The 26,193-nt window shown below is 34.5% G+C and overlaps 1 protein-coding gene across 7 annotated transcripts in view; it reads right to left on the bottom strand.

Moving 5' to 3' along the window:
* Window positions 1–16,035: 16,035 nt before the first annotated feature.
* Grm8 (glutamate metabotropic receptor 8) overlaps window positions 16,036–26,193 on the bottom strand; it is a 796,352-nt gene continuing 786,194 nt past the window's right edge. For 6 of the 7 annotated variants that reach the window (XM_010633426.3, XM_033757948.1, XM_010633427.2 and 3 more), the window contains 2 exons: window positions 22,300–22,546; window positions 16,036–16,544 (listed from right to left, as the gene is read on the bottom strand). In XM_010633426.3, the coding sequence (XP_010631728.1) occupies window positions 16,495–16,544; window positions 22,300–22,546 (297 nt within the window). In that variant the 3' untranslated portion in view covers window positions 16,036–16,494. Of the gene's footprint in view, window positions 16,545–22,244; window positions 22,547–26,193 lie in introns of all 7 variants that reach the window. The other variant, XM_033757950.1, reaches the window with a different exon arrangement.

The raw sequence follows: 26,193 nt of genomic DNA, 5'->3' as shown, positions 1-26,193 counted from the left end.
TTCAACAGGATATGATATATTTTGCTTTTGGTTTCTGTTAAGTACCAATAGCTCAAGAAGTACTGTTATAACAATCCACTTTATCCCAGATAGTGGCTGACCTCCAGGGAACTCAAGACATTTTATTATTAGTTTCTTATTAGTTATCAAAATTGAGGTCTTCTGCAGGATATAGAAAGTATTGGTACTTCCATTTTACAGATAAAGCAGTCAAGGCCTAAAGGCTAAATGATTGTTTTTTAGCTTCACAGAATACAAAGCCCTTGTTTTTCTCAGGTCAAGGTCTAAGATCTAGAAATAAAAACAAAAACAAAACCTTGCTATATGGAATATCTGTCTTGTCATCTCCAAAACTAAAAAGAGTACAGCTTTCCTCCTACAAAATTCTTCGTAACTTATAATTGACTCCCAGAACAGGAAAACATCCTTGTTCCTCATCTCATTTTTTGTTATTGGATTCTTTTTTAGTAGATATATTCCTAAAAACATTAAATACCAATTGTTATGGTTCAGATCTAAAATTTCCCCTAAGTTTTTTGTGCAGAAATGGAAGGCAATTAAATCATGAGGATGTTATTATCAGTCAGAGATGGGTCACTGGGGTCATGACCTTGAAGGATATCTTCTTGTCCCAGGCTCCTCTTCTCTCTTCTATGTTCTAGCTGTCATGGGGTGAGTACTTTTCCTCTGTTATGCCTTTTGCCATGCTGGTTCTGCCTCGAGTCAACCAGCCATGGACTGAACCTCTAAAAACCATGATTCAAAGTAAGGCTTTCCTCTATAAAGTTGTGGGTCTCAAGCATTTCATCTTAGTGATAGGAAAGTGACTAATACATCAGCTTTTAAAGTTTTTAACCTATATTTTTCTTTTGTAGAAATAATCAGCTGTGTTCAGAAACATATTTTTAGAGTTTTTGCTTTGTGAAAGGATATATAAATTACAAACTTTCTGCAAGTTTTTTATTCAGGTCTATCTCTGAAGCCATTGTGGTTGTGTGTAAATATTAACGATTTGTAAGATGAAAAAGCAATTATAGGTTAGATTTCTCATAGATCTTCCCATGCTTACTTCTAACATAATGTTCATCAGACTACTTTATGGTGCTTATCTACTTGTCTGACTTTCTGGAGGGTAGAAATTCTTATTTTCACTTTTTTGATGTGATAGGAATTGAACCCAGGGTATTGAACACACTAGGAAACCACTGAGCTACACCCCCAACCCTAGAAAATATTCTCTTTATCAGTGTACACCAAGTACATAGAAGAAAGCCTTGTATATAACGTGTACATACACCTGATCTACTCCATTTCCCTATCTAGAAGCACTCCTTATCCATGCTATTTTGTGCCTCGTAGGCCAACTGATGGAGACCATCAAAGTGCTTCCTTTGGTTCAGCCATTACAAACACCCTAGGACGTTTGAGACTAAGAGTGTGTGGCTGAGGTAAGCCTTCTCCACTTCCTGCCTGGGGGTTTCCATGGTTTAGCATTACCCTCCTAAAAATTACAGGAAAGTTTTGAAAAGCATTTCATGAAGTTTTGTACAAAAATAGTAGCTACGCACTTAAAAGTGAAAAGAGAAAACACAACAAAACAAAATCCTTGAAATGAAATCCTTTCAGAAGCTTAAAATTTATATCAATCCTAATATGAGAAAACTACATAAGGTGATTTATATGATTTGCTGATAAAATATAGATCAATGAAATTGTATTTTTTAAAATAAACTTGAATGTGGTTATATTTGCATATTCACTGTTTACTTTTATTTATTTGTGAATATAGATTATACATACCTATCTGTGCTTGAAACACCTGCTTCAAATTTATATATAATTAGGCATCTTGAGTACAATTTTTAAAAATAATTTTGGGAACACCCTACAGTCTTCCACAATCACCATCTCAGTTTCTGTTCATGACTTGTTAAAGTCATAGAGACTTTCCTGCAATTGAAGATGATTGTGATTCCAGGTTAACAAGAGTTTGTAGATCATGAATCTTAGTGTCACATTAAAAACTACATGATCAATCTTAAAACAATATGCACAAGTTACAAAGTCTTATGGATGAACTATCAGATGGGGCTGAAAAAATATGATGATATTTAAAGTTAAAAATATTATTGTAAAAGACACAGTGTCATTAATCTTCCTTAAAGTGTCTTCCATTACGTCAAACACCCTTATTTCATCATTCTTGCCACATCAGAGACAAAGAAATGGCAGAAAATGCAGCTGATGAAAGTCATCCAACAGAAAATCAAGTTGGCAGAAACTTTATGGTGTGTCCTCTTCCACCTTATTCACTAGATCTGGCACCATGTGACTTCTGGCTCTTCCCCAAAGTCAAAATTACCATGAAAGACAAGCATTTTGAATCAATTTAGTACATCAAAGCAGCCACACAGTGCAACTAAAAACACTCATGAAAAAAAGACTTCTAGAGCCCTACCAAGTAATATATCCCTACATTGGAGTCTCACAGGGCTTTTTATCTTTTCTTCTAGTATCTACCAGAGTTGAGAAAACAGATGATGTATTTGTTCCTGTGTTTTCTCTGCAGCCCTGATTGTCATGTTGCAAGTATTCAGCACAAAGTGCTCTAACAAACTCTTCTAGTCACCTTTTATGACTAAAAAAAAAAGAAAATTCTGCACATTTCCCAAAGATAGATAACTTCCATCTGACACCTTGCCACACTGCGAGACAGTTTAGATCTGTCTTATAGCTTGACCAAATTCATTACTTCTAAAGATGTGGCATTTGTGCTGTAATTGAAATCTATTATTCTGCTCTTCCTTTTTACTCAGCTCTTCTCTTTTACCTTAATACACTTAGTTATTTTCCCCCACCAATCTTCCTACAGCTCACCTAATTCCTACATGTTCACCTAATAATACTCCATTTTGTCAGTCTCACTTCAAATATGATTTCTAAATATAAGACTGCAGATTTAGATCACTATAGAATGTGAGTCTTTCCTATCTGAGCACTACATACATTTTAAAGCTTAGTGAGTTGTGTTGCTACAAAGTGAGTTACACTATTATACTGACCTAAATGAAAAAGGTCTCTAGCATTTTTTTTTTTTTTTTTTTTTTTTTTGGTACTGGGGATCGAACTCAGGACCTTGCACTTGCAGGGCAGGTGGCAGAACTACTGAGCTAAATCCCCAGTCCCAGGTCTGACTCCTTAATAGAGTTTCTATTGTCTTAGGAGACTTAACTGTGTGTCACAGAGAGGCGAAGTGCTGAAAACAACACATCATAAGTGTAAGACCTAAAGTCTCACTTCCACTCCACGGAGCATGAACAGCCAAAAGGCCTCCACGATGCTGGGCCCTAACACCCAGCGAGGCTCCACGAACACGACAGAGAACCGAGAAACCCAGGAAGGAACACACCAGGCTAGATGGTAAAGAGACCTTTATTAGTCTGGCCAGACGGCACTCCCGGAGCCAGGTGGCTCAGAGAGGCAACTGCTCAGGGGCTGAGGTACTTTTTATAAGGTTTTACTAAACAAAGAGTCAGGGAATTCACAGAACAAGACTGCAAACACATTGCTTATCTTATGCAAGAAATGTTCTAGGGTCACCTTTTGTCAAACCATTTGCCCCTGGGCGGGCTGTTAACCAAGGTAGCAATTAGCATATGAAGAAGCACAGTCTGGCCTATTAGCATGGAGTCAGTTTAGCCTATTCAAATCTTACAATAAGCATATATGTAATTTTTATTTCTGTAAAATGCATTCCATAAACTCTTTTTTAAAAAGAAAAGAAAAACAAATTTGGCAGCACAAAGAAATAATATGAATGAAGAAGAGAGATGACATTAAACTTAGATGTGCACATAGGTAAACATTTTAAGTATTTGTAAAGATAATTTATAAGTTTCATAAAGTAGATTCACTACATATTATCAAAATTAATTAAAATTTAACAGATTTTTGTATGCTATATTTAATCCTGCAGAACCCACAATATGGTAAACTATGTCTAACTTTTGCTCCTTGTTTGAGCTACATGACCAAAATATTGGTTGGATGGGGATCCCTACTATTCACATGCATGTAGAGATGCAAGTTATTGATGGGAATAGGAGAGGTGAAAGGAGGAAGCTCATACGAAAGTCTTTTCCAGTTTACTGAGCAGAGAAGTCTTAGTGCTGATCTAAAATGTATTAAACAGAGAAAATAAAATTCCTACTGTATGTTAAGGACTTCTCAATCTAATTGAGAGAAAAGCCAAAACGGAGATTCCACATAATAAAAACTAAGTGTTCTTGACCATTTAAAACTTATTACTATAATTTCAATCAGTTAAAATCTTTACATACTTTTAGGTAATTATAATGCAGTACAAACAACAAATAGGAATAATGCAAGAAAACAGTAGTATTTGATGACCACACTGCTCAGTTTCATGGATACCAGGCATGGAGATTCAATACTATGGATATTGAATACAAAAAAATGTAGAGCAGGCACTTCCTTTACTTGATCCTTTCAATCCTCAATAAGTTTAGTGCTCAGAGTCACACAAGTATCAGTTTGAACATACAGATTCTCAAGGCCTAAACCATGAAATTTTAATTCAAATAGACCTAATTGAGTAGGACAGGACTTCACAATTCGCCTTGTAAGGCCACATACATATCAATCCTGTGCAAGTGACATTCAGACAATTAACAGGGAAACACTGGCTTAAAACAATCTTTAAAGTCTTTCTGAAATATCTGTTCTATTTTATCCTTAAAGCAAACTCCTGGGTGTAGAGGATACTAATATACAGAAAAGAAGGGAATACGGCTACAGATTGTTTTTAAAACTTTCTTTTGATCTAATTTTAGACTTATGGATTTCAGTGGCCTAGTTTTTATAGTTTTTTTGTGATGGTGAGAATAGTGAAATAATAATATATGTGTGCACTAGAATGAGAGTTGAGCACCCTTTTGGCCTTTTTACCTAGCTTGTAAAATGGCTTGCCAACATACATTTATATAGTTTTCTCATATTTTACTTTAGATAATCATCGTGTCATATCATTATATGTTGTGCATTTTTGTGTATATTTTATGTCTCAGAATATTGCACCAGTCAACTTAGGAGGTGCATAGACAATGCCATAGTAACATCTTTATTAAGCCTTAAGAATTTTACAACAAGATGTACCAAGAATATCTGCTGCTAAATTTTGTATTAAGAGAAGTTGTCTGTAATCTTGGCAATCATAGGTGGATCCAATTATGAAAAGCTTAAAAAATATTTTTTATCATGTAGGCATGCAAGTGACCTGTGCACAACCTTTAAACAAAATACCTTTGAAAATATTTCAATTCCATTGTATGGCTGAACTTTGTCATTAATGCATGTTCAGACCAGTTTTGAATGTTTGTTTGCTCAATTCATCATGAGTCATTTCATCCTAGATTTTAATGTGGGCCTTATGTATTAATAGCAAAAATTGAGTTAAAATATTTTTTAACATACAGATTTCTAAAGCTGACAGCAATAAAGAACATACTATACTGGCATTTTTTCTTTATTATTTGTATTAAATATGCCACTTATATTCTGTAAGAAGAATGAAACCCATAAATATGATAATTATATTGGAATGCTATATAGCTAATACATTAAATGCATTAAAACAGCAAAATTCTTCTTTCGTTATTAGTAAAAAATAGTACCCCCTCAATGGAAGACAGCTATTGCTGTTAAAAACCTCTACTGTGTAAACTGGCATTTAGGTACCCTCTGAAAAGTGAGATTTTTGTTACAAAAGGCTATTACAGCTTCTTTGTAATCATTAAGGCCTTACACAAAAAAACCTCACTTTATTTAGTGCAATGACTCAGTCCATAAAATTATTATGGATCTGTGGGCCTGCCCAGAATCCTGAAAGCCCCATTAAGAGTTCAGATCCCTGCTGATGGAAGATGCATGTTATGAAATCCTGGTGCATAAAGGATCTAACAACTTCAAATTTCAAATTTCCATTGTATATATATTTGCAGACTGAGTCTAGATTTTGCTTCTTAAACATTATCAATGTTACCATATGCATGTGTGTTGTATGTGTGTGCATATACGTGTGGAGTGGAGATGACTGAATAGGACCCAGATATGCACAACTGTAAATCATCATGAAAGCTCTTTTTCTAATTTGATTATTGAATCCAGTATTAAAGGTGTCAGCTGAGTATTCAAACCTTACTCTCTCCCCTGCGACCTGAAAGATTTGGACAAGCCAGGAAAATGCTGTGAAATCACTACCAATTCTCTTTTTGCCCTAGAAAGAGTTTCCATTGTAATAGATTTTGGTAATGCTGACAGGTCCTATTAAGAACAATAGCAAAGTTGTGGGTCCAGTAAAGAGTCTTTAGGTACTGTCAGCATTGAAGACCAAATAATAATGGCTGAGGTCAGCAAGGTGTAAAAAAGGGATGTCACACAGCCCTGTGAATTGTGATATTCTATTCTTGGACTAATTACTGATAGCTGATTTGACACTGAGCTTTAATAGTCATAGGCCATGCTCTTTGTGTGGAAGACATTATGATAATAATGTGCTAGATTTTATGAAGGAGTTCGTGCACCGGTTAACTATGAAACTACTAGTGCGTGAAAAGAGTCATCTCTTGCCATTTTCAAGGTATAATAAGAGCACACTCACAAACAAGTGCGGTGAACTTCTGTATAAAGTTTAGGTTAAATATAGCAAATTATATAACTAGGTTAATTTTGATGAATATAACACTGTTTTAAATGAGTCCCTCAGATAGTCTTTTTGTGTTTCTTAATTTCTCTCATTGTACTTACAAAATTTTAATGTAATATAACAAATAATTAATTATGAAGTCAGAGCCCCACATGCATGTTTCATCTTATAGTGCATGGATGACTCTAAGCACTGCATATTTAAGGTCAGCTCAATGAAAATGAAAGCTCTCAATCAAGTAAAAATTTGGCTCTAACTTGAACTATGCAAAAATATCCCTTAACCTAAATACATTTCCCCAAGCTAAGAAAAAAGATAGATAACTCTCCTAGAAACAGGTCGTGACCTCTGATACAGTGATATGAGAAATCAGTTAAAAGGATTTCAAGAACTTCTTCCTTGCCCTTGAGCCCAATTTTTCTGGCTGAATTTGAATGTCCTTTTTCTGGTCTCCATAGCATTTTTGTCCCATTCTCAGGTTACAAATCCCTATACTGTAGCTCTGCATTTACATTTCTATGATCTCCAAGTCATTCTTTGCTTCCATTTCACCATCTGTAAATAGGGACTACTAATAATGCTTCTTTTACAAGGATATCCTAAGATTTACTTCAGTACAGCACTTACCTAAGAGTGTGAAATACATTAAGTGTCTAAAGTCAGGTGTGGTGGCACACACCTGTAATCCCAGCACGCTGAGAAGCTGAGGCAGAAGAATTGTAAATTCCCATCTGGGCAATTTAAGGAGACTCTATCTCAAAATAAAAAATGTCTGGGGAAGTAGCTCAGTGCAAAGACCCTTGGTTTAGTCCCCCGTATCAAAAATTTTCTCCTAATTGTAAGATAAGTGCCTTAGAATGGGTTGTAAGACTTAAAGTCTCACTTCCACTCCACGGAGCGTAAACAGCCAAAAAGACCTCCACCATGCTGGGCCCTAACACCCAGCAAGGCTCCCGGAGCTCCACCAAGAAACGAGAAACACAGGAAGGAACACACCAGGCTAGAGGGTAAATAGACCTTTATTAGTCTGGCCAGAGGGCGCTCCCAGAGCCAGGGAGCTCAGAGAGGCAACTGCTCAGGGTATGGGGTACTTTTTATAAGGTTTTTCTAAACAAAGAGTCAGGAAATTCACAGAACAAGACTGCAAACACATTGCTTATCTCGAGCAGAAAATGTTCTATGGTCACCTTTTGTCATACCATTTGCCCCTGGGCCGGCTGTTAACCAAGGTAGCAATTAGCATATGAAGAAGCACAGTCTGGCCTATTAGCATGGAGTCACTTTAGCTTATTCAAGTCTTATAGGTGCCGCCATTCTAATAAGTAACTTCTTTCTTCACCTTAAAGTTTCCATTTCTTACATCACGCGTCACCGGTCATAAATAAAGACCGCTGCACAAACAAGGCTTGTCCCTATAAGGCATGAATGTCCAAGAGTGGACACGATCCCCACCCTGCCTGCACCAGTCACCCACCTATATAACCAAGCTCCTTCCCCAGCTCTCTCCTCCTCTCCTTTGTTCACTTTCTGCTGAGCAGGCCACCAAGCCCCTGCGGGTCTACAATAAAATTTCTCATTGGAGCTCTGCTGATGTGCAGTGATCTTTGTCAGGCGTCGTTTTCTTTGAGTAATCTTAAGTATTATTATTATGAATATCATTGTCTCCTAATCTTAAGTATTATTATTATGAATATCATTAAGATAAATGTCATTGTTAGGTGTCTCATCACTTTCCTCAGTAAGTTATTTGTATATAAAAAGGAGAATCAATACACAATTTTTACATTGTTCTTACTCTAAGGATGAAAAATCAATGAACAAATGGATGAAATAATAAATTAAAAATCACAAGGTTTTAAAAGACAGGGATTCTGTGTATTATAAAACATACTAACCGAAACAGCCTACCACTTCAGCCTCTTACTATTAATGTTTCAGGAAATATCCCCTTTGTTTACTTATTCTGTGTCTTAAGCAAATAGTTACTCATGTGAAAAGCAACTGACCTTTCTTGGTGATAACAAAGAGAATCTTTACCAGCATAAAAGTTTGAAAATAAAGGACAAATTTTCCAGGATGGATTCTGAGGAGCACCATTCACTTTTAAATAAGTCAGAGGCTAAGAAAATAGGAATTTAGGAATTAAACTTCACCCAAAGATTCATAGGCACTTCAAGGGAACAACACCACAAAAAACATCAAAACCACTACAAAAGCAAACAAATTTAAAAACTAACCATGCGAGAACTGAGACCAGGATCAGGAGGTAGATAAAGGCTACAGGAAAAGGCTTGGAAGAAAAAAAACAATCAATTCAGGATTTAGCCTGGGGTGGGGAGTTGGGAGGAGACTATTTTGGCCACACACAGACAAAACCCCAGATCCTGCAAATAACACCTTAGAAGAAACAGATGTTTGTCTCCACAGTATTTTCTGTTCCCGAATTTGTCTCAGAACTTCGGTAGTTACTCCAATTAATAACCCATGAATTTTAAAAAATGCAAATACAGAGGGCTAAATGGAGAGAGGCATTTGACATTTGTATTTAGTGATTCTTCTGTCCTGAATTTGTGCCGCTCAGAGTCTACACCATCTCCATAAAGAGCAATCCAGTGCTTTCAGTTACTCAAATTGAAACCCTAAAAGCATTCTTCTCTCCCAATGCGTAACTAACCCACCAGCAAATCATGATTTTCTGTCAGAATGTACACAGTCTAACACCACTTCCCATCACCAGCACCTCCTTATGCGTGGTATGAGTCACAATCATTGCCAAGGAAGGTCATCTAAATCTTCTAACTGGAAGTCTGTTTTTGCCATTGCTTCCCAGAGACTAGCTTTACCTCATCATAATGTCAGAAATATTCACTTAAAATTAAGATTTATCAGGTAATTTCTTTGCTCAAAACCCTAAATGGCCCTCTATCTCTAAGGGTAAAAGTTAATGGTCTTTCAGTGACCTAGGAGGCCCTATAATATTTTATAATCCACTCCTAATTTTGCTCATCTGCCCTTGGGCTAGGCAAGCTCCTGCCTCAGGGCATGTCTCCTTGTTCCCCTAGTCTGAAATGCTCTTGCCCAGGAAACTGTTGTAAGATTTAAAGTCTCACTTCCACTCCACGGAGCGTAAACAGCCAAAAAGACCTCCACCATGCTGGGCCCTAACACCCAGCAAGGCTCCCGGAGCTCCACCAAGAAACGAGAAACACAGGAAGGAACACACCAGGCTAGATGGTAAATAGACCTTTATTAGTCTGGCCAGAGGGCACTCCCAGAGCCAGGGAGCTCAGAGAGGCAACTGTTCAGGGGCTAAGGTACTTTTTATAAGGTTTTTCTAAACAAAGAGTCAGGGAATTCACAGAACAAGACTGCAGACACATTGCTTATCCTATGCAGGAAATGTTCTATGGTCACCTTTTGTCATACCATTTGCCCCTGGGCAGGCTGTTAACCAAGGTATCAATTAACATATGAAGAAGCTCAGTCTGGCCTATTAGCATGGAGTCACTTTAGCTTATTCAAGTCTTACACTGTGTAAATGCATCACTCTACTCTCTCAGTTATTTAATAACTTCACTCAGATACTTTCTACCCTCTCTTCCCTAGCCAGCCTAACCTAAATTTCAACCCTGCTTTTTACTTCACAATGTTACTTCATAATCCTTTTCCTATGATTTACTATTGAAAGGGGTCTCGAGCCCCCTTTGGGTGCCCCTTGCCCAATTATGCCACTCACGCACCGAGAGGAGATCTTTATTATAGGGAGGCGAGCAGGAGGCAGGAAGGCAGAGAGAGAGAGAGAGGAGGAGGAAGAAGAAGCAGAAGGAGAGAGAGAGAACAAAGAAAGGAAGGTCCTTTTATCAGTTTTGGGGTGGGCTATTGCTTATTTAGGAGGAGTGAGTTACTTTTAACCTATCACAGGCCAGATTGTTTTTATGGGCCCAGTCCTGCAGACACAGGTTTCAACTTTCCTGGACCACTGTGGCCTTGGCAGGGGAGGAAAACCAGAGATAAGGGCATGAGATCATTTTAGGAGCCAAGATGTACCAGGAGAATGCAGCCTGTGAGGCGGCATCACAGCATACTTTAACATGATCAATTCCCTAACAACTATTTTTTATCAGCATTTATCACTGTATAAAACACCCTATATTTATATATTTACTTGTTCTTATGAAAAAATATACATGTCACAGTGGCAAGGATTTCTCATTATCTTTTTCCTTATCCATTGTTAGATTCTGAGGACCTACAGAATGTCTGCAAAATAGTAGATACTCAATATTTTCTGAAAAAAATAAACGATTATATTTTAATTACATAATTTATTATTGCAAATCCAGCTGCAGCATTTCCCCCAGGAGTTTTTGATATACCTCTGTGAGACATCTGTTTGTGTTGAGAGCATGGAATGTTTGGCTTAGAATAGTTATTTGGAATTGAGTTATGGGAACAGAAGAAAGCACTCATGTGTCAGAAGATAGAAGGTAGGAAAAATGGATCTCAGTACCTGCAGTGTTCTTGGTCACTTGGGTATCATTAGCAAGAGGTATAATGAAGCTGGATATTATGAGGGGGGAAAAAACAAAAACAAAGAAGTCAATAAGCCACATTTCATCTACTTCATCATTTTATCACATTCAGGCTGCTTCACTTTCCTTCTATATTATAAAGAACTTCAAAAGGATGCATTCCAGAGCTGCTAGTACATCATTTAGAAAACAGCTTCCTTATATGCTGGGAATACATAACCCTATATTCACCATTACCCTGCTCTGCAGAGCCCAGGGTTCCAGTCAAAAAGGAGGTGTAGATGGGGAAGTTATATTTCAGGATGTTTCTGGAAAAGCAGAGCTATTCTTACCATACCTATTTTTTCCTTTCCACTTTGATTGAGAAGGCTTCCTTCCCTCTTGCTTCTCCTGCCTGCAAGATACCAGTGGCAAGACCCTAGGAAAGGCTCTGTTAGGAAGGGTATATGTTGATAGTCAATGACAAATGGGAGAAACTCATGGAGATAAGATAAATTATCCACTCTTAGTGATCTTCAAGGACACCCAGGAAAAGATGGTTTCCTCCTTTAGGGTCATACACCACAAAAGGGGAAAGAAAATACTACAAGTAACAATGTTGGAGAAGAAAAAAAAACCCAATTTAAAAAAATTGTTTGTGGAACTGCCAGATAGGAATCTGTTACCTAAATGTAACTACACATTCATCAGCTGTATTCAATGCAATGCATATAATTATAAGAAATAAAACAATAAAATATCACTTTATCAGAGAAATTCAGCAAAATCTGAAAATTGGCAAAATTATTTTAATTTAATTAGTAGAGTTTTGTACAATAGAAATTTAAATAATGGCTATTTAATGAAAGAAAAATCCTCGGTGTTTATGGCTTATCACAAGACACTAAATCAGTTATGAATCTAAACCCCTCTTATTTATCCCAATAGTTATTTATAAATACTATGTATATATGTTACTAGCTTCTCAAACACAGTATGCTTTGGACTACTTTTAATATTTTATTTTTTCCTTTATTAGGCAATGAGTTAAATAAAATCCTCTACTTGCTCATTTCACTTTTGTTACAAGAGTTGTTTTTAATTTTTTTCAAAGTAATACCTTAATGCTAATATTTTTTACTTGACTCACCAAACCATCTTACATTCTAGTGAGTAGTACTAATGGTACATAATCCATTGGTCAGTAATCTCATATGTTTACTTTACCCATGCCCCAGAACATTACACTGGTCATTTGTCTTTCACATTTGTATAATCACATCATCCCCTCCTCTCACCTGAGCACTGTGTGGCTCATTCTTGTCTTTTCATAGGCTCTACTCCATGCTTGGCACTTTATGACTTTGTAGTAAGTTATTTGCTCAAATTGGCTGTACCTAAACTACTTAAATAGCAGAGAAGTAGAAAATATTTCATACATAAAATTAATTTTTCTTCATTCTTTTTCTTTTTGTAAGCCAAAATGTGACATGGTGCTTTATTGAAAACAAACTGAGTTTAACAGAGAAAATATTCTAAATGCCCTATGGAGGACTAAATTAAAACATTAATGTTACCCAAATTACAATACAACTAAATATTATGATAGTAAAAGTATAAAAATACTGTAATACTGAACATAGAAAATAATTTCTATATTAAACTATATGCCTTTTTTCTCTTACCCCTGAAACATGACACTCTCCAAACAAAGATCAGAAATTTTCTGGGTATTCACAAATGTAGCTGTTTGTTTTTTCTTAGGGAAATCTTTTCTTCCAACTACTGTCAAGTTTTTCCTAATTATTCTTATACTCATTGGATGCAAACAATACAGAATCAAACAGCAGCTTTTCTAATCATTATTATATACAATTAAATTGGTCCATAGTTTGGTATTTCTGACTCCTTTTTTCACACACCCTTAGTCTTCCTCTTGATCATTTCATTCTAGAAGATGGATGAAGATACTGATAAAGAATACTGAGTTAGTGAAATGAGAAAAATTGGTAAGATCATATAATAGAATTTTAAAACTCCATGTCTTCTACTTGGTGACTGAATAAAATATCTATTGTGCTGTTTAATTTAGTTATAAAAAGTATTAATATCATTTCTGGATTGTCAAGAATAACTTGTAAATAATACAGAATACTAAGTTAAAAGGGGAGTAACTCACAAATGACAAAAATTTCTGCTCCCAGTTAGATTTGTAAAATATAGTAATTTAAATAAAAGAGTAATATCTTGTTTATTGGAAATGTCAAGTTCTCTATAAAAACTTCTGATCAAATAAAAAAAAATTAATCTTTCACTTTCTATTCTTGTTCCAACGGCCATCCTCAAATTTAAACTTGTGAACAGTTTTGCTTAAAAATAAAATTAGTTTGTGACAGATCAACTATCACTGATTTAGACATCTTAAGTATTACTCACTATTATAAGATTTTTGAACTGAGGTCAGATTTGGCCCGAGGTCATACAAATAAATCCCTCATTGTCTACAAATGACATTTACTGAATATTACTTTAGTCTACATTTTTAGCATTTCCTCTGGCATGCTGAGATTAGATGTGACATTTCTTGTCCAGAATAAAACACAAGGTCAATTTTAAAGAATATAATATTGTATTTTTTTCATGCAACTTTGCATTTGCTTATCTACAGGACACAGGCAGTTGCTTTTAAAGAATTAGTCTTATGAATCACTACGAAGCCCACACTTAAACCTTCTCACAGGATGCCACTGTTGTGCCAGCCATACAACTGACTGCCTCTGAGCCCTCAGCAAAATCCCTGAGAAAAGACCCACAGTGGAGGTCAGAATTCTCTGGCTCCTACCGTAAAAGTTGGAGGGAGTTTTCCCCACACTGGATTGGGATGGTGGAAGTTTCATCAGCAGAATGCTTCCCAATGAGACAGTGTTATAAAGGATGATTAGCTTATGCAAATACACAAGAGCTATTATTCAACTCTATTATGAGTTAAACGAGATTTTGTATAACATCAATCATCAATTATTTATAAAAAATTGTAACTAAAACAGCTCATTAGTAAGTTTATAATAGGCAGAACAATTTTGAAATGTAAAAATTCATGCTTGATATATTATTTTTCTTCCTAAAACCATAAAATTAAAAGATAATAATTAATAATAATAATAATAATAATAATAGTAGTAGTAGTAGTAGTATTACCAACAATTCATATTTGGCATGAGAGCCAGTTTTGCTCTCCTGATCACTCTGTCGCATCCACTTACCCTGATTAGAGTCAATAAATACATGAAAATATAAATGAATTTACTCTATAAAATGCCAGAGTTGTAAAATTCAAGCTTTTTTTCTCAGTGAAACATACATAGATTTAGTTGAAACCAAGTTTAAAAATCTTAAAAACTACCACCAACCTCCAATATGAAGAAAATTGTCAATTTAAAACTTATAATGACTTCTTAGCATGGTTATTGGTACTGAACTCCATGGTACAAGAACATAAATATACAGTTATGGGTTTATTGTGCTTGGTACAAATCTTATCTGGAAAGGCATACCTAGAAGTGAGTTTAGGATCCTGATTATAGGATCACAGAAATTATCAATAAGTCAGATTGTCTGAGAACTTGAAAATAATACAATATGCTTACTCTGATTTAAATATTATCTAAAAAGAGCAAATACTATTTAGGAGAAAACAATAACAACAGAAAACAATGAATACACATTTCCTTTTATTTGCTGCAATCTGTCTTTCCTAGGTTTCTAGGAAATTATCTAGGTTACTCTATAGGGAAGAAGTCTGCACTTCAATACTTCAACCTTTTCTATTAAATAGCGACAACATCTAGGTGGAATCTACAGAACACAAATAGGTCTTTGTATCTATAAGAAGTGCAGTGAGCCATCCAAGCTAACTAGCAAAGAGAACATTTACTAGCAAAGTGATTGTAGATACCCACTGATGTGATGGATACCCAGGACTGCACGACGGACAGTGGCCCACGACAAAAAATGGTAACAGATTTGAAAGCCATTAGCAGGCTCCTTTTATCCATTCTGACATGGTTTATTAGAATAAAATGGCCTCTCTGTTTTATCTCTCTTTAATGATACAGATCTATGAACCAATAAATGTTATCATTTGGAAAATAAGAAAACACTGACATGTTATCTGAACTGTAGTTTCTTTAGTGATGCCAATGGAATAAATATTCTAATTCGATGCTTTAAAAAAATGCCCTGGGTAAGGTCCATTACTTTAATGATTACAACGACTACTAGGTTCAGGTGGGAAAAGCTTAACACCACATATCAGAGTGTATTTCATTGTGTAAAAGTTTTGAATTAGAAATGTAATGGAGAATTCAACATCACTACACTTTGAAGTAGTCATTTTTATATTACATTCACTGAAATAAAATCTAACTCATCGTTTCTCAATTATATTAACCTGAAGCAATTTAGCTAAGACTGTTACTTGATACTTCAGAAAAGAAGCAGTTACTGTAAAAAGCTATTACAAAAAATTCTGGAAATATTCTCAGAATCTTATACAAATAGTGTCTTTTCATATATGAATAAAAGACAATCTCCCTTTTATGCACACAAATGTAGTCAAAAGATAATTTTTAAGGAAATGTTATTTTCTTGGAACACAGGAAGGAGCTAAATAATAGCAGAAGGACCAACTGAAAAGAAAAGTTTTCCTGGCTTTAAAACTGGAACGAAACAACTCTCAACATTTGCAAAACATTCCTTTATTATTAGAAATAAATTATTTGTATAAAAATTGCATGCGTCAATCATTGCATTTAATTTTAGCACAACCCAGGGCTTCAATCCGGTCAGCCTTTACAAGAAACAGACTCATTGTCTTATACAAGTTGAACAATGTGGGACAGGAACGGGAGTTCTCACAATCACAGAAAAATACTTACAAGGATAACATCAGACATAGTTTGTTTCAACAGCATTTTTTTTTCACAAGCTAACATTAATTTTCCTTCTGTGATTTTTTAAATTGCTCACGAGTAAGCAATAATTTAGCTTTACACTCATTGGTTGTATTGTATAAACGAGTTTTTTCACTCCTCGTTATTGGTACTTTTGGCTCATGTCTAACTTTTGTTCCTTACAAGATTGACTATTGATTTGATTGAAAGTAGTCTATGGAGATTTCCAGGAGTATGTTTTCATCACCTTGTTTTCATTGTTTAAGATCACATACCACATTTCTTCAGACTGTTTCATTTCCCTGTTTCAGATAGAATGATTGCTATAGCTGATATATGTTGTCTTGGTAGAGGAAGCTGTTAAGACAAATTAGGAGAAATTAATAGTATATAATAATAAATATTGTGTTAATACTATTTTAAATTTCAAATCTTGTAATGATTGATTGATATGTGATACTCAGTTTTCACAATAGGTTGCTTATTATTTTTAAACCATGTACTAGGAATTCAATGGTCATTAAAATAAAAATGTGAATGCAAATTTAATCTGTAAAAGCCAATAGTCTTATGTACAGTATATGAATATTTACCAGAAAACTAAAAATGTAAAAATGCCAATCTTTAATAAGTTTTGGTACAGTTTAAACGTATATTTTGCTGACAGAGATTTCTGTATATGTAAAATAAAGGAATAGAAACATAAAATACAGGAAAAAAATTATTCCAATCTAAGCAAAGGCCTCTATCTTTGAGTCTGGTCTAATATCTAAAAGAGGGCTAATTATAAATTGCTACACCTTGACATTGCATGGATCTTCCACGTAAAACTAAAAAATTATTTTAGTATATAGGTGTGCACTTGGCAAGATATAAAGTACAAAGAATATTTGTAAGCATTAAATCATGTGCATTGTTGATACTATATATTTACAGTTAATTTTGATTTCATCTAAATATACAAAGCAGATATTTTGAAAATAAATACTTAAAGAAATAAATGAGTATTTAATAGTTCTGTTAGCAACTTACTGTGCAGTAAAACTCATTATATTGACACTATTAGATATATGAAAACAAAATATCCTATGCCAAATGTAGATTCACACTTAAATTTTCAGAGACTGTTAGTCCAAATACAAATAATCCTTTATTATTTTTGAAAGATATAATGAAAAAATCTCTATCCTAAAATTCAAATGAATAACACTACTTACAAAACCATACATATATATCTACTTCAATATGTAAATGTAATTCAGGATGAAACATTATTTGGGAAAACAATGTAATTAACAATTATTAAGACTAGAAATTAACTAAAAGTTTTATCCCTTTGCAGTAGTCAATACTGACAACGGCCATACACACTCTTCCAGAGATCAAGTATGTACAAAGTTTATAATCACTAAAATTAATACAGATAGCACAAGGACCTCTTAATTATAGATTTGTAACTATTTTATATGTATTATGAAATACATGCCCAAAATAGGTGCCATATCTGCTTATTTTATCCATATTGCTCACACTTCTAGGTTAATATGGTGGCACAGTGGAAAGAAAGTAGACTTAACATCATTATCGTTATATTCTAGTATCTACCAAATGAATAGAAAAGCTCACTGAAGCAGATTCCTGGGCCTCAGTTTCATCAACATTTAAAAGCCCACCACACTGGGTGTTTTTGAAGATGTAGGTAGTGGATATTTGTGGGGGAATCAACTTTACTTTGGGAGAACCAACGAAGAATTCAGCTTTTCTATTCATCCTACCCAAAATGTAAGCTATCTGTTGGACTTGTTTGGTGTTAAAAGAATCAATGACTTTTTGTTTGTTTACTTTTATTTTTTAAAAAATATATAATGCTTTTAAATGTCTCCAAATTTCCTCTAAGAAAATAAATTCTATATTCTCTAGCTCTATTTTTGAAGGACTTTCATATAATCTTTGAAGATGAGAGATGGAGAAAAAATATCAATGTAAGCTATCTGTTGGACTTGTTTGGTGTTAAAAGAATCAATGACTTTTTGTTTGTTTACTTTTATTTTTTAAAAAATATATAATGCTTTTAAATGTCTCCAAATTTCCTCTAAGAAAATAAATTCTATATTCTCTAGCTCTATTTTTGAAGGACTTTCATATAATCTTTGAAGATGAGAGATGGAGAAAAAATATCACATACTGACCATAAATGGGCTGCTACTTTGAACTACTTTGAAAAATGCTACTCAACATATTATGATTTAAATCTGACCATCTTTAAAGAACATTCTAACTTTAAGGTTTTTTAGCTAATCAAAGCATCACAGTTCTATTTCTTGGACTATTAAAAGTGATATCCCTAAAGTAAGATGGCAGAAACCTATTGATAAATGAGATCATCTTTCAAACAAAATAATATTAATTTTTCTATTGGTTAGAAAAAGAAATAGAAAGTTCTGCAAACTGGTAATTTACTTTATGTGAAAACAGTGATAAAAGATAAATTGTATGGTAAATATTCTGCATAAATCTTTATTTTATAATACTTCAGATCTAAATGAATTTGAGATGTAAAGATAAACTAATACGGAGGGTTTTTACAGTGGTAAATCATATGCTTATGCAATTTTTAAACATAGCAACAATGAATTTTTTTGTGCCTACCACACAGTGTTCATAAGCTAGAGAAAGCAAGTCTACCTCCAGTGGCAGTTCTTTCCATGACTTATTCATGAAGATCCTTAAGGAAAACCATGTATAGCATTAATTAATTGGGTACAACTGGCAAAATTCATATATACCAACTTTATTTCTCACTCTCCTCTCATGCAGTTCTGAATCCACGGTATCTTTTCTCACGCAAAATGTAGCATTTTGCAAATTCAGCAAATCAATTTCCTTTTCAACTTTACATTACTTATATTTATGTCATGCAAGTTTTGAAGCCTTAAAGATATCTTCACCATGTGATTAGAATTCCTGGCCTTAATAAGTCATATTCAAGAAAAGCTTTCTAGGGCTGGGGATTTATCTTAGTGGTTATACCACCTGCCTTGCAAGTGCAAGGTCCGGAGTTCAATCCCCTGTACCAAAAAACAAGAAAGAAAGAGAAAGAAAAAAGAAAAGCTTTCTGAACTTGGTAGTAGGGGTTGGCTTCATATGGTAGAGCTCCATGACCATGACCTCATATTATAAAGCAAATAAAAGAATTGCAGGTGTATTTAATACACAGCTATTTGATCAGAATTAAATATCTCAACAATGGAATTATAGTCATAAATGTCAAAATCTTTCATTTATTAGAACAGAAAGAAAAAGGAACACTAAAAACAATAGCTTTAAAATTTTAAGATATTCTTTTCTATGAACTACAGACCATTCTACGTTTTTAAAGCAGCAATGATTTCTTAACACATACTGTGATGGATTTTTAGTTTAGAAAATCCTGAATTGCATGTCAGTTATTGCAGCCTCATAATGGTGATTTATCTGAACTCTGCCAGCAGGAAGAAATAGAACACAGCAACATGGTTACTCTTCACTGAGTTAACCAGCTCCAGATTTACTGGGAATATACTCTAGTCATGTTGAGAGTAGGTTTTATAAATTTAAAGAGGTATAGTGTTTCTCTTACATAACATGATGGCAAAGGTTCTCCAATATTTAGTTATACTTTCAAGATGGTTAGGCTATTAATCATATAAATACTTTTTAGAGGGTTTTTGCTTTCTGAAATGTCTTTACTAATTTGAAAACACCAATACATTTATTAAAGATAACACAAACACAAAAGAGCCTACAACACGTCAGAATTCTCACCTGGACTCTTACACACAGAGTTTCAAGCTCTGTATGCAAAGCATGCAAATCTACCTTTTCATCATAGGGCAACCATTTAACTAAGCAAAGGACAATGGTGGTGGCATGGAGTGGGACTGTGTAAAGATATGTGAACATCTCACACACAGTCTCCCTTGAATGTGTACATTTTATCACTTTAACTGGTCCAGATTTATTTAAACTATACTATTCCTATACCAGATGAACCAGAAGTACAATTTAACATTCACACAGGCAGTAACTGACATGATCATGATTCATCTTTTCAACTTCCTTTTGCCTTCCAAAAACAAGCCTCTAACTCCTCCAGAATATTATAGACTTAGACTTCAAACAGTCCTCATGTTTTAAATCTTTCATTTTTATTTTAGAGAAAATAGAGAAATGCATGCATGCTGTATAATTTCCATTTTAGCATCAACAGAAAGCAATAGAAAACAGGAAAAGATTGAGTCTTATTTCAAAAATACAAGATTAGCCCTTATCAATACGGTGCTGGACATTTTTCTTTTCAAGGAAGCTGTTTGTTCTTTAAAGGGTAAAAAGGGCTATTAACTTTTTCTTCACCCTGTCTCATATGTGAGTCTAAGATGAGTGGTATTTATTTTACTGTAAGCCTGGTAGTTCCATTTGAAGCCATATTGTATAAAATTTTTTGGATTGTTACTAAAATATAGGTATAATGGACTGGCGAATCATACTGAGAAGTGCCAGTGTTCAAAATGTATCATTGCTAGCTGCAGTTTATTGGAATCCTACAATAGATTTTAACTTCTTATATTGATGCTTCCAAGGTAGAAAATAGACAGAATTTTGCCCTCAAAACACAACCATTCTTCTCTAATGCCTTTAATAGTATGTAATACATTTTTGCTAAGAGCCAAAATAGGCCCATTATTAGTAAATTGCTCACCTGTAATGAGAGATGATTATAACAATTTGTTACTAAAACCCATCTTTAGTGTGTCTTTTGCAGTTTCACATGGTTGCATGTTGGTAGAAAGGTGAATAGTGGAAAGTGTGAATTCTTGTAAGTTTCCTTTCTTTAAAAATGACTAGTTTTGATATTACTGATTTGAAGGTAATTTTCCCACAGCCAATGAGGCAAGTAATTCCAGTCTGAGGATAATTGAAGCCAATAAGTTTAATTAAGCAATGTTAACATTTAAGGTTAGTTATATCTATGAAGCAGTAGAGTGGGTACTGAATACCTGGAAATAGTAGCACAAGGGAAGATTTATGGATCCAGGGAGAATTATGAGTTGCTATAGTAATTGCACCAAATAAAATGAATTATTGGTTTTCTTCTGTATTCAGTGTTAAAAGCGTAGTGAGTAAAGAATCTAAAGTAGTATTTCTACAGTGTTTTATCTTTATCATATACCTATGTTATATTCTCAAAAGACCAAAAGCCACTCTGATGTAAAAATCTTAGCTTCGAGGTATCTTGTTTTGATCCCTCTACAGAAGCAAATACTGTAAAATTTGTAACATTTTCTATAGTCACCTTTCTGCTATTTTATAATGCCAATCTTCAGTGTGTTTGTTCTTCTTTCATAAATACCAATATGGCTTTGCACACGTCATTTAAATATCACTAGGTTAGCCCGGGTGTCAGTGTTATCACATTCTGATTTCAGGGTGGACAACAGAGATGAGAAAAGTAGGTAAGGAGAAATAAAAAGCATGTTGGTTGTGAGAGGGATTCTCTTTTCAGGGTCATGAGGCTTTCAGAGATGAACTCTAAACATCTTAACATATCCAAGAAGGAAAACTAAAAGAAAAGGAATACTTGGGCAAAACAAGAATTATTGTGACTTTACTAAACATGCAGCTAGCTGGTTCTCCCATTTTCCTAAAAACTCCAGTGCATTGTTTATGTGTGTAAGATCTGTAGTAAGATCTTGTGTAAGATCTGTAGTTCCATAAATATCAATAAACTATTACATTTATAAGTAGAAGTCAATATAGAATAAATAAATGGAGAATACTTCATCTCAAAGGAAAATTTTATACATGGAAGGTATAAACAGAAAAGACCTGGCTGCCATGCTCCATGAGAGATGTAGTGTGTACATTCATGCTCGTGAGAACAGCCATTCATCTTGCAATGATGTGGCTTTTGCCAAATAGTTTTGACTACTGTGAGAGTATCATGGTGTGTGAGAATCATTTTGTCTCTAGGACCATGTAGCACATTCCCCAAGGCTAGTAGAAGAATGTTCAACGTACATCTATCAGGAAGTGCTCCTGCTCTTGACCATCTGAAAGTCTACAGATGACTTACTGTTGGTGTCAAGACTCTCACAGAGTTCGCTTTTCACTTCGCCATTTGGTCTGTCATTCCCTTTTTGGATGAGTTTGCTTTGCATGGTGGCAGCTGTCACCACAGCCTTGAAGCTCCTTTTGCGTTTCTGAACATTCTGCTCAGGATGAAGAATTATAATATAAACCTTGGGCATATAGAGCATTCCCAGAGACACCGAAGCACTTAAGCTCATGGAGACAGTAAGTGTTGTTGTCTGGATGTACATCTGCAAGGTGGAAAAAAAAAAATCACTGTTGTTAAGTCTGACCAGTAAGTGATAAAGCAAATAACATACAATTTTTCAAAATTATTTCAGTTTCTTTGCTAAAGGTATATTAGAAAGTGCTATTGAATTTGCCCTTAACAATAGACAAGAATGCTAATATCCCAACCTTCAAGTAAGGATGTGAAAGTTGCATTTTTTATTAATCTCAATTCATCAGCTACACAAACAACCAAACTGTAGAAGTTTAGTTTTCTTTTTGGATTATAAACTACACAAGAAAGGGAATAAAATTAATTTGGCAAAAAACTAACACTTTATGCCCCATAGGCCTTCTTCAGGAGGTACATGCAGGTCTTTTTGTTCTTTTGGAAATATTAAACCCAAGCCGGCATGGTGGTGCATGCCTGTAATCCCAGCACTTGGGAGGCTGAGGTAGGAGGATCGCTGTGAGTTCGAGACCAGCTTGGGCTACATAGTGAGTTCCAGGTCAGTCTCAACTACATAGTGAGACCCTGTCTCAAAAAAAAAAAAAAAACCCACAAAAAAAAGGAAAGAAAAGAAATATTAAACCCAGAAGGTAAATTTTGCATAGAGAAACTAGAGGGGAAGTAAAGCCTTCTACAGGAACCACTGTTTGCATCTTTATGTCACACAAAATTGCAGCTACCAAACTTGACAAATAACAAGCATGTCATAAAGGCTTAGCTTAACAGCTTCTCCAAAGAACCCTTTCATAGATTTCTTAATGACCACATCAGCTCATAAAAGTGTAAGAACTCCTTCATGAGTGTCTGCATGGGTCTGATCAGAAGCATGGGGAATGCTACTACCAAGTGCCATCCCCCAGAAAGGCAGACTTCAAAACATTGCGATGTCTCCCTATCCACCTTATTTACTGGACCTGGCACCTGGAACTGCTGGCTCTTCCACAAAATCAAAACAACCACGAGAGGTAAACATTTTGAATCAATTTGGGTTATCCAGACAATCAAGACAATGCCATTTAAGATACTCATGAAAGAGGACTGCTAGAACTCCTTCAGAAAGTGGCAAGAACAATGGGATAAGTGTGCTCCAAGAAAAGCAGAGTGTGTTGAGGGGATTAATGGCATTTGTCCTTTATTGTAAACATTTCTTAAAATTTAAATATTCACTGTCTTGATCATAACTTCTAAAGCATTGTTTTGGATTGTTATGGCATAGAAACAAGAGCAGCATTTTAATCTTTAAAACCAAAAAAATATTATCTGTTTCACAATTTCATGTCTTGTACTCAATTGTAATAACCCTCAAATAACTTGAAATACTGAGGCTACAGAGAAACAATCAAGACTGTGAAGGAGAACTCCTTTCCCGTGTCTCCAACTCTCAATAATAGATCTGTTCACTTGGATAATACCTCAGGAAAGTCAGATTTCATCTGCCCCTCCCCAAGAGCAAAATTAACTGTGTTTGTTTTAATATAAGATGGAAAAAGTTATTCTTAAGGATAAATTCATGACAGCATCAGTATTGTGTTGTCTAGCGGGGACAGGTGTTCTTAACAGTTGGCAAATTCTTGAAGTCAAAAACTGTCCTAGCCAGGAGGAGAAATTCAGGCCCTAGTCAAAAGTATCTTTAAAATTATGGAGATTTCCGAGTATAGTGATCAGGTAAACAAGGCTGTCCTTGCATAAAAGTCCATTATTTATATGTGAATTACAACTTCACACAGAGTTGATTTGTTTCAAAGGTCGTCTCCTCTGGCAAGTTCTTCATGATAATCTTATTAATTGTAATATTTGTATTTTGCTTTTAAACATTAATGCATTACATGGATGTAATGGTGCCTCTTGGTAATGTGTAACTGTATGATTCTATTCATTTCTATGAATATAATTTATTTATATGAATACAATTAATTTATATGAAATATAGAGAGCATACAACTACCTAGAGCAACTAACTTGTTTTTTTTTTTCTTATATATCCCTAAGAAACTATGTAAGATTCTAGATAGAATAGTTATTTAGAAACTGGTAATTATTTTATTTATATGAAGATCTTCATGAGTTCATTGATATACACAAATAATACAAAATATAGCTACTATAATTTCCTCTTCTGTTATATGGACATCAATTATGGCTACCATACAGAGCTGATAATTTTCTGGAAAAAATGGGGAGGAGGCTGAGGTGTGATTTCCTGATTTTAAGCTAAGCTCAAGCACATCAGCCCCAAGAGAAACTTTATTCAAGTATATCTCTCATCAAGAAGTAAATTACTACGTGTCATGATCTCTCATTCTACTTTTCAATGAGTAAAATGCTGTATTAACATGGAGAGTTATTGTAATTAAGAAGGTCACAGTAGTATGTGGTTATGTGCCTTTAAACCTTGTAAATGTTTGCTGTTTACTTTCAGGCAATTTAGTACTATGAGTGCTTTTAAACTTCTTATGTATTTGGTTAATCTCTCAGGTCCTACTTATTTTCAGATTAGCATTGCTGCAAAAATCTATGCAGGCAAAGGAATGCAAAGGAAGGATATGGAGCTAAAGAAAGGATGTGGCAAAGTTTAAACCACATACATAGTACAAAGCCACTTCATAGGTTACCATTAATTTTGTCTTATCAGACCTAGAAATTGATTTAGCCTAAAAACAAATGAAAAAATGCAGATATCAAAGAATGGTAAAATGATGGGATTTCCATGCTGATTAGCTGGATTTGTAGTATGACTTCATTGGTTAGTATTGCTAAAATGTAGTACTAACCCAAATAGTATATGAATACTTTTATACTTGTAAAATCTGATGAATGTACACTGCCACCAAAAATATACTGATAATTTTTCCTTTTTTGAGAATGATTTCTGAAATTTACAATACACTTAATCCTGAAAGATATTAGGTATCAAGAAGATTCTAGAATGTTTGCTTCCTCATTAAATGCATTACTACATTACTGTAATCTTCCCTTCTGGCAAGCCAACTCCGTGAAGGATATAAAAATCACAGTTATGAGAGTTAAGCGGTACTATGCTTCGTGTACCAAGCTTTCCATTAGACTCTACTTTCAAATTACACCAAAATGCTGATCTTAATTATGTGCTTTCTTAAAACAGCTTCTGAAAAATTTAATGTGAATTTAAAAAAATGCAGAGCATTTATACAAAATCATACCCTAAAACTCTAAAACCTTATAGTTGTTACAGAGCTTTAAACTATGAATAGACTGAGTTTTTGAATTTGCTCTTTGAATCCTTAATGGAATGAACCAGTCAAGCATGGCATAACCTCAAAGAAAGCAACAACATAAAAATTAACAAAGATATGAAAATGTACCCTACTCACATTAAAGAGAAACTAAATTCTTAGCTTCATATTTTATGGAAGATTCTATCTTCCAAGCTGCACTGAAGAAGAGTAGACAAATTATCTTCAAATGTTGAAAATGAGCACTGATTCCAAAAACCTCCTAGATTTCTATGCCCTATAAAAAGTTCAAATTATTTGAGGCATGAAGGGAAGGAGTGTATTCCAGCAGTCGTGCTTTTGAATCCTAATGCAAGAACTCATAAATTTTGTTTAGAAAAACCAAAGACATGTACATAAACTCTGCTGTTGTCCTGTGAGTGATAAAAGGCTCAGCCCAATCAACCAA

This window comes from Fukomys damarensis, unplaced genomic scaffold (genome assembly GCF_012274545.1).
Source record: "Fukomys damarensis isolate Sample0158 unplaced genomic scaffold, DMR_v1.0_HiC HiC_scaffold_4, whole genome shotgun sequence".
In the NCBI taxonomy this organism is placed as follows: domain Eukaryota; kingdom Metazoa; phylum Chordata; class Mammalia; order Rodentia; family Bathyergidae; genus Fukomys; species Fukomys damarensis.
The sequence above is the reverse complement of the archived record's forward strand: the minus strand, read 5'-3'. Positions and strand labels throughout refer to the sequence as shown.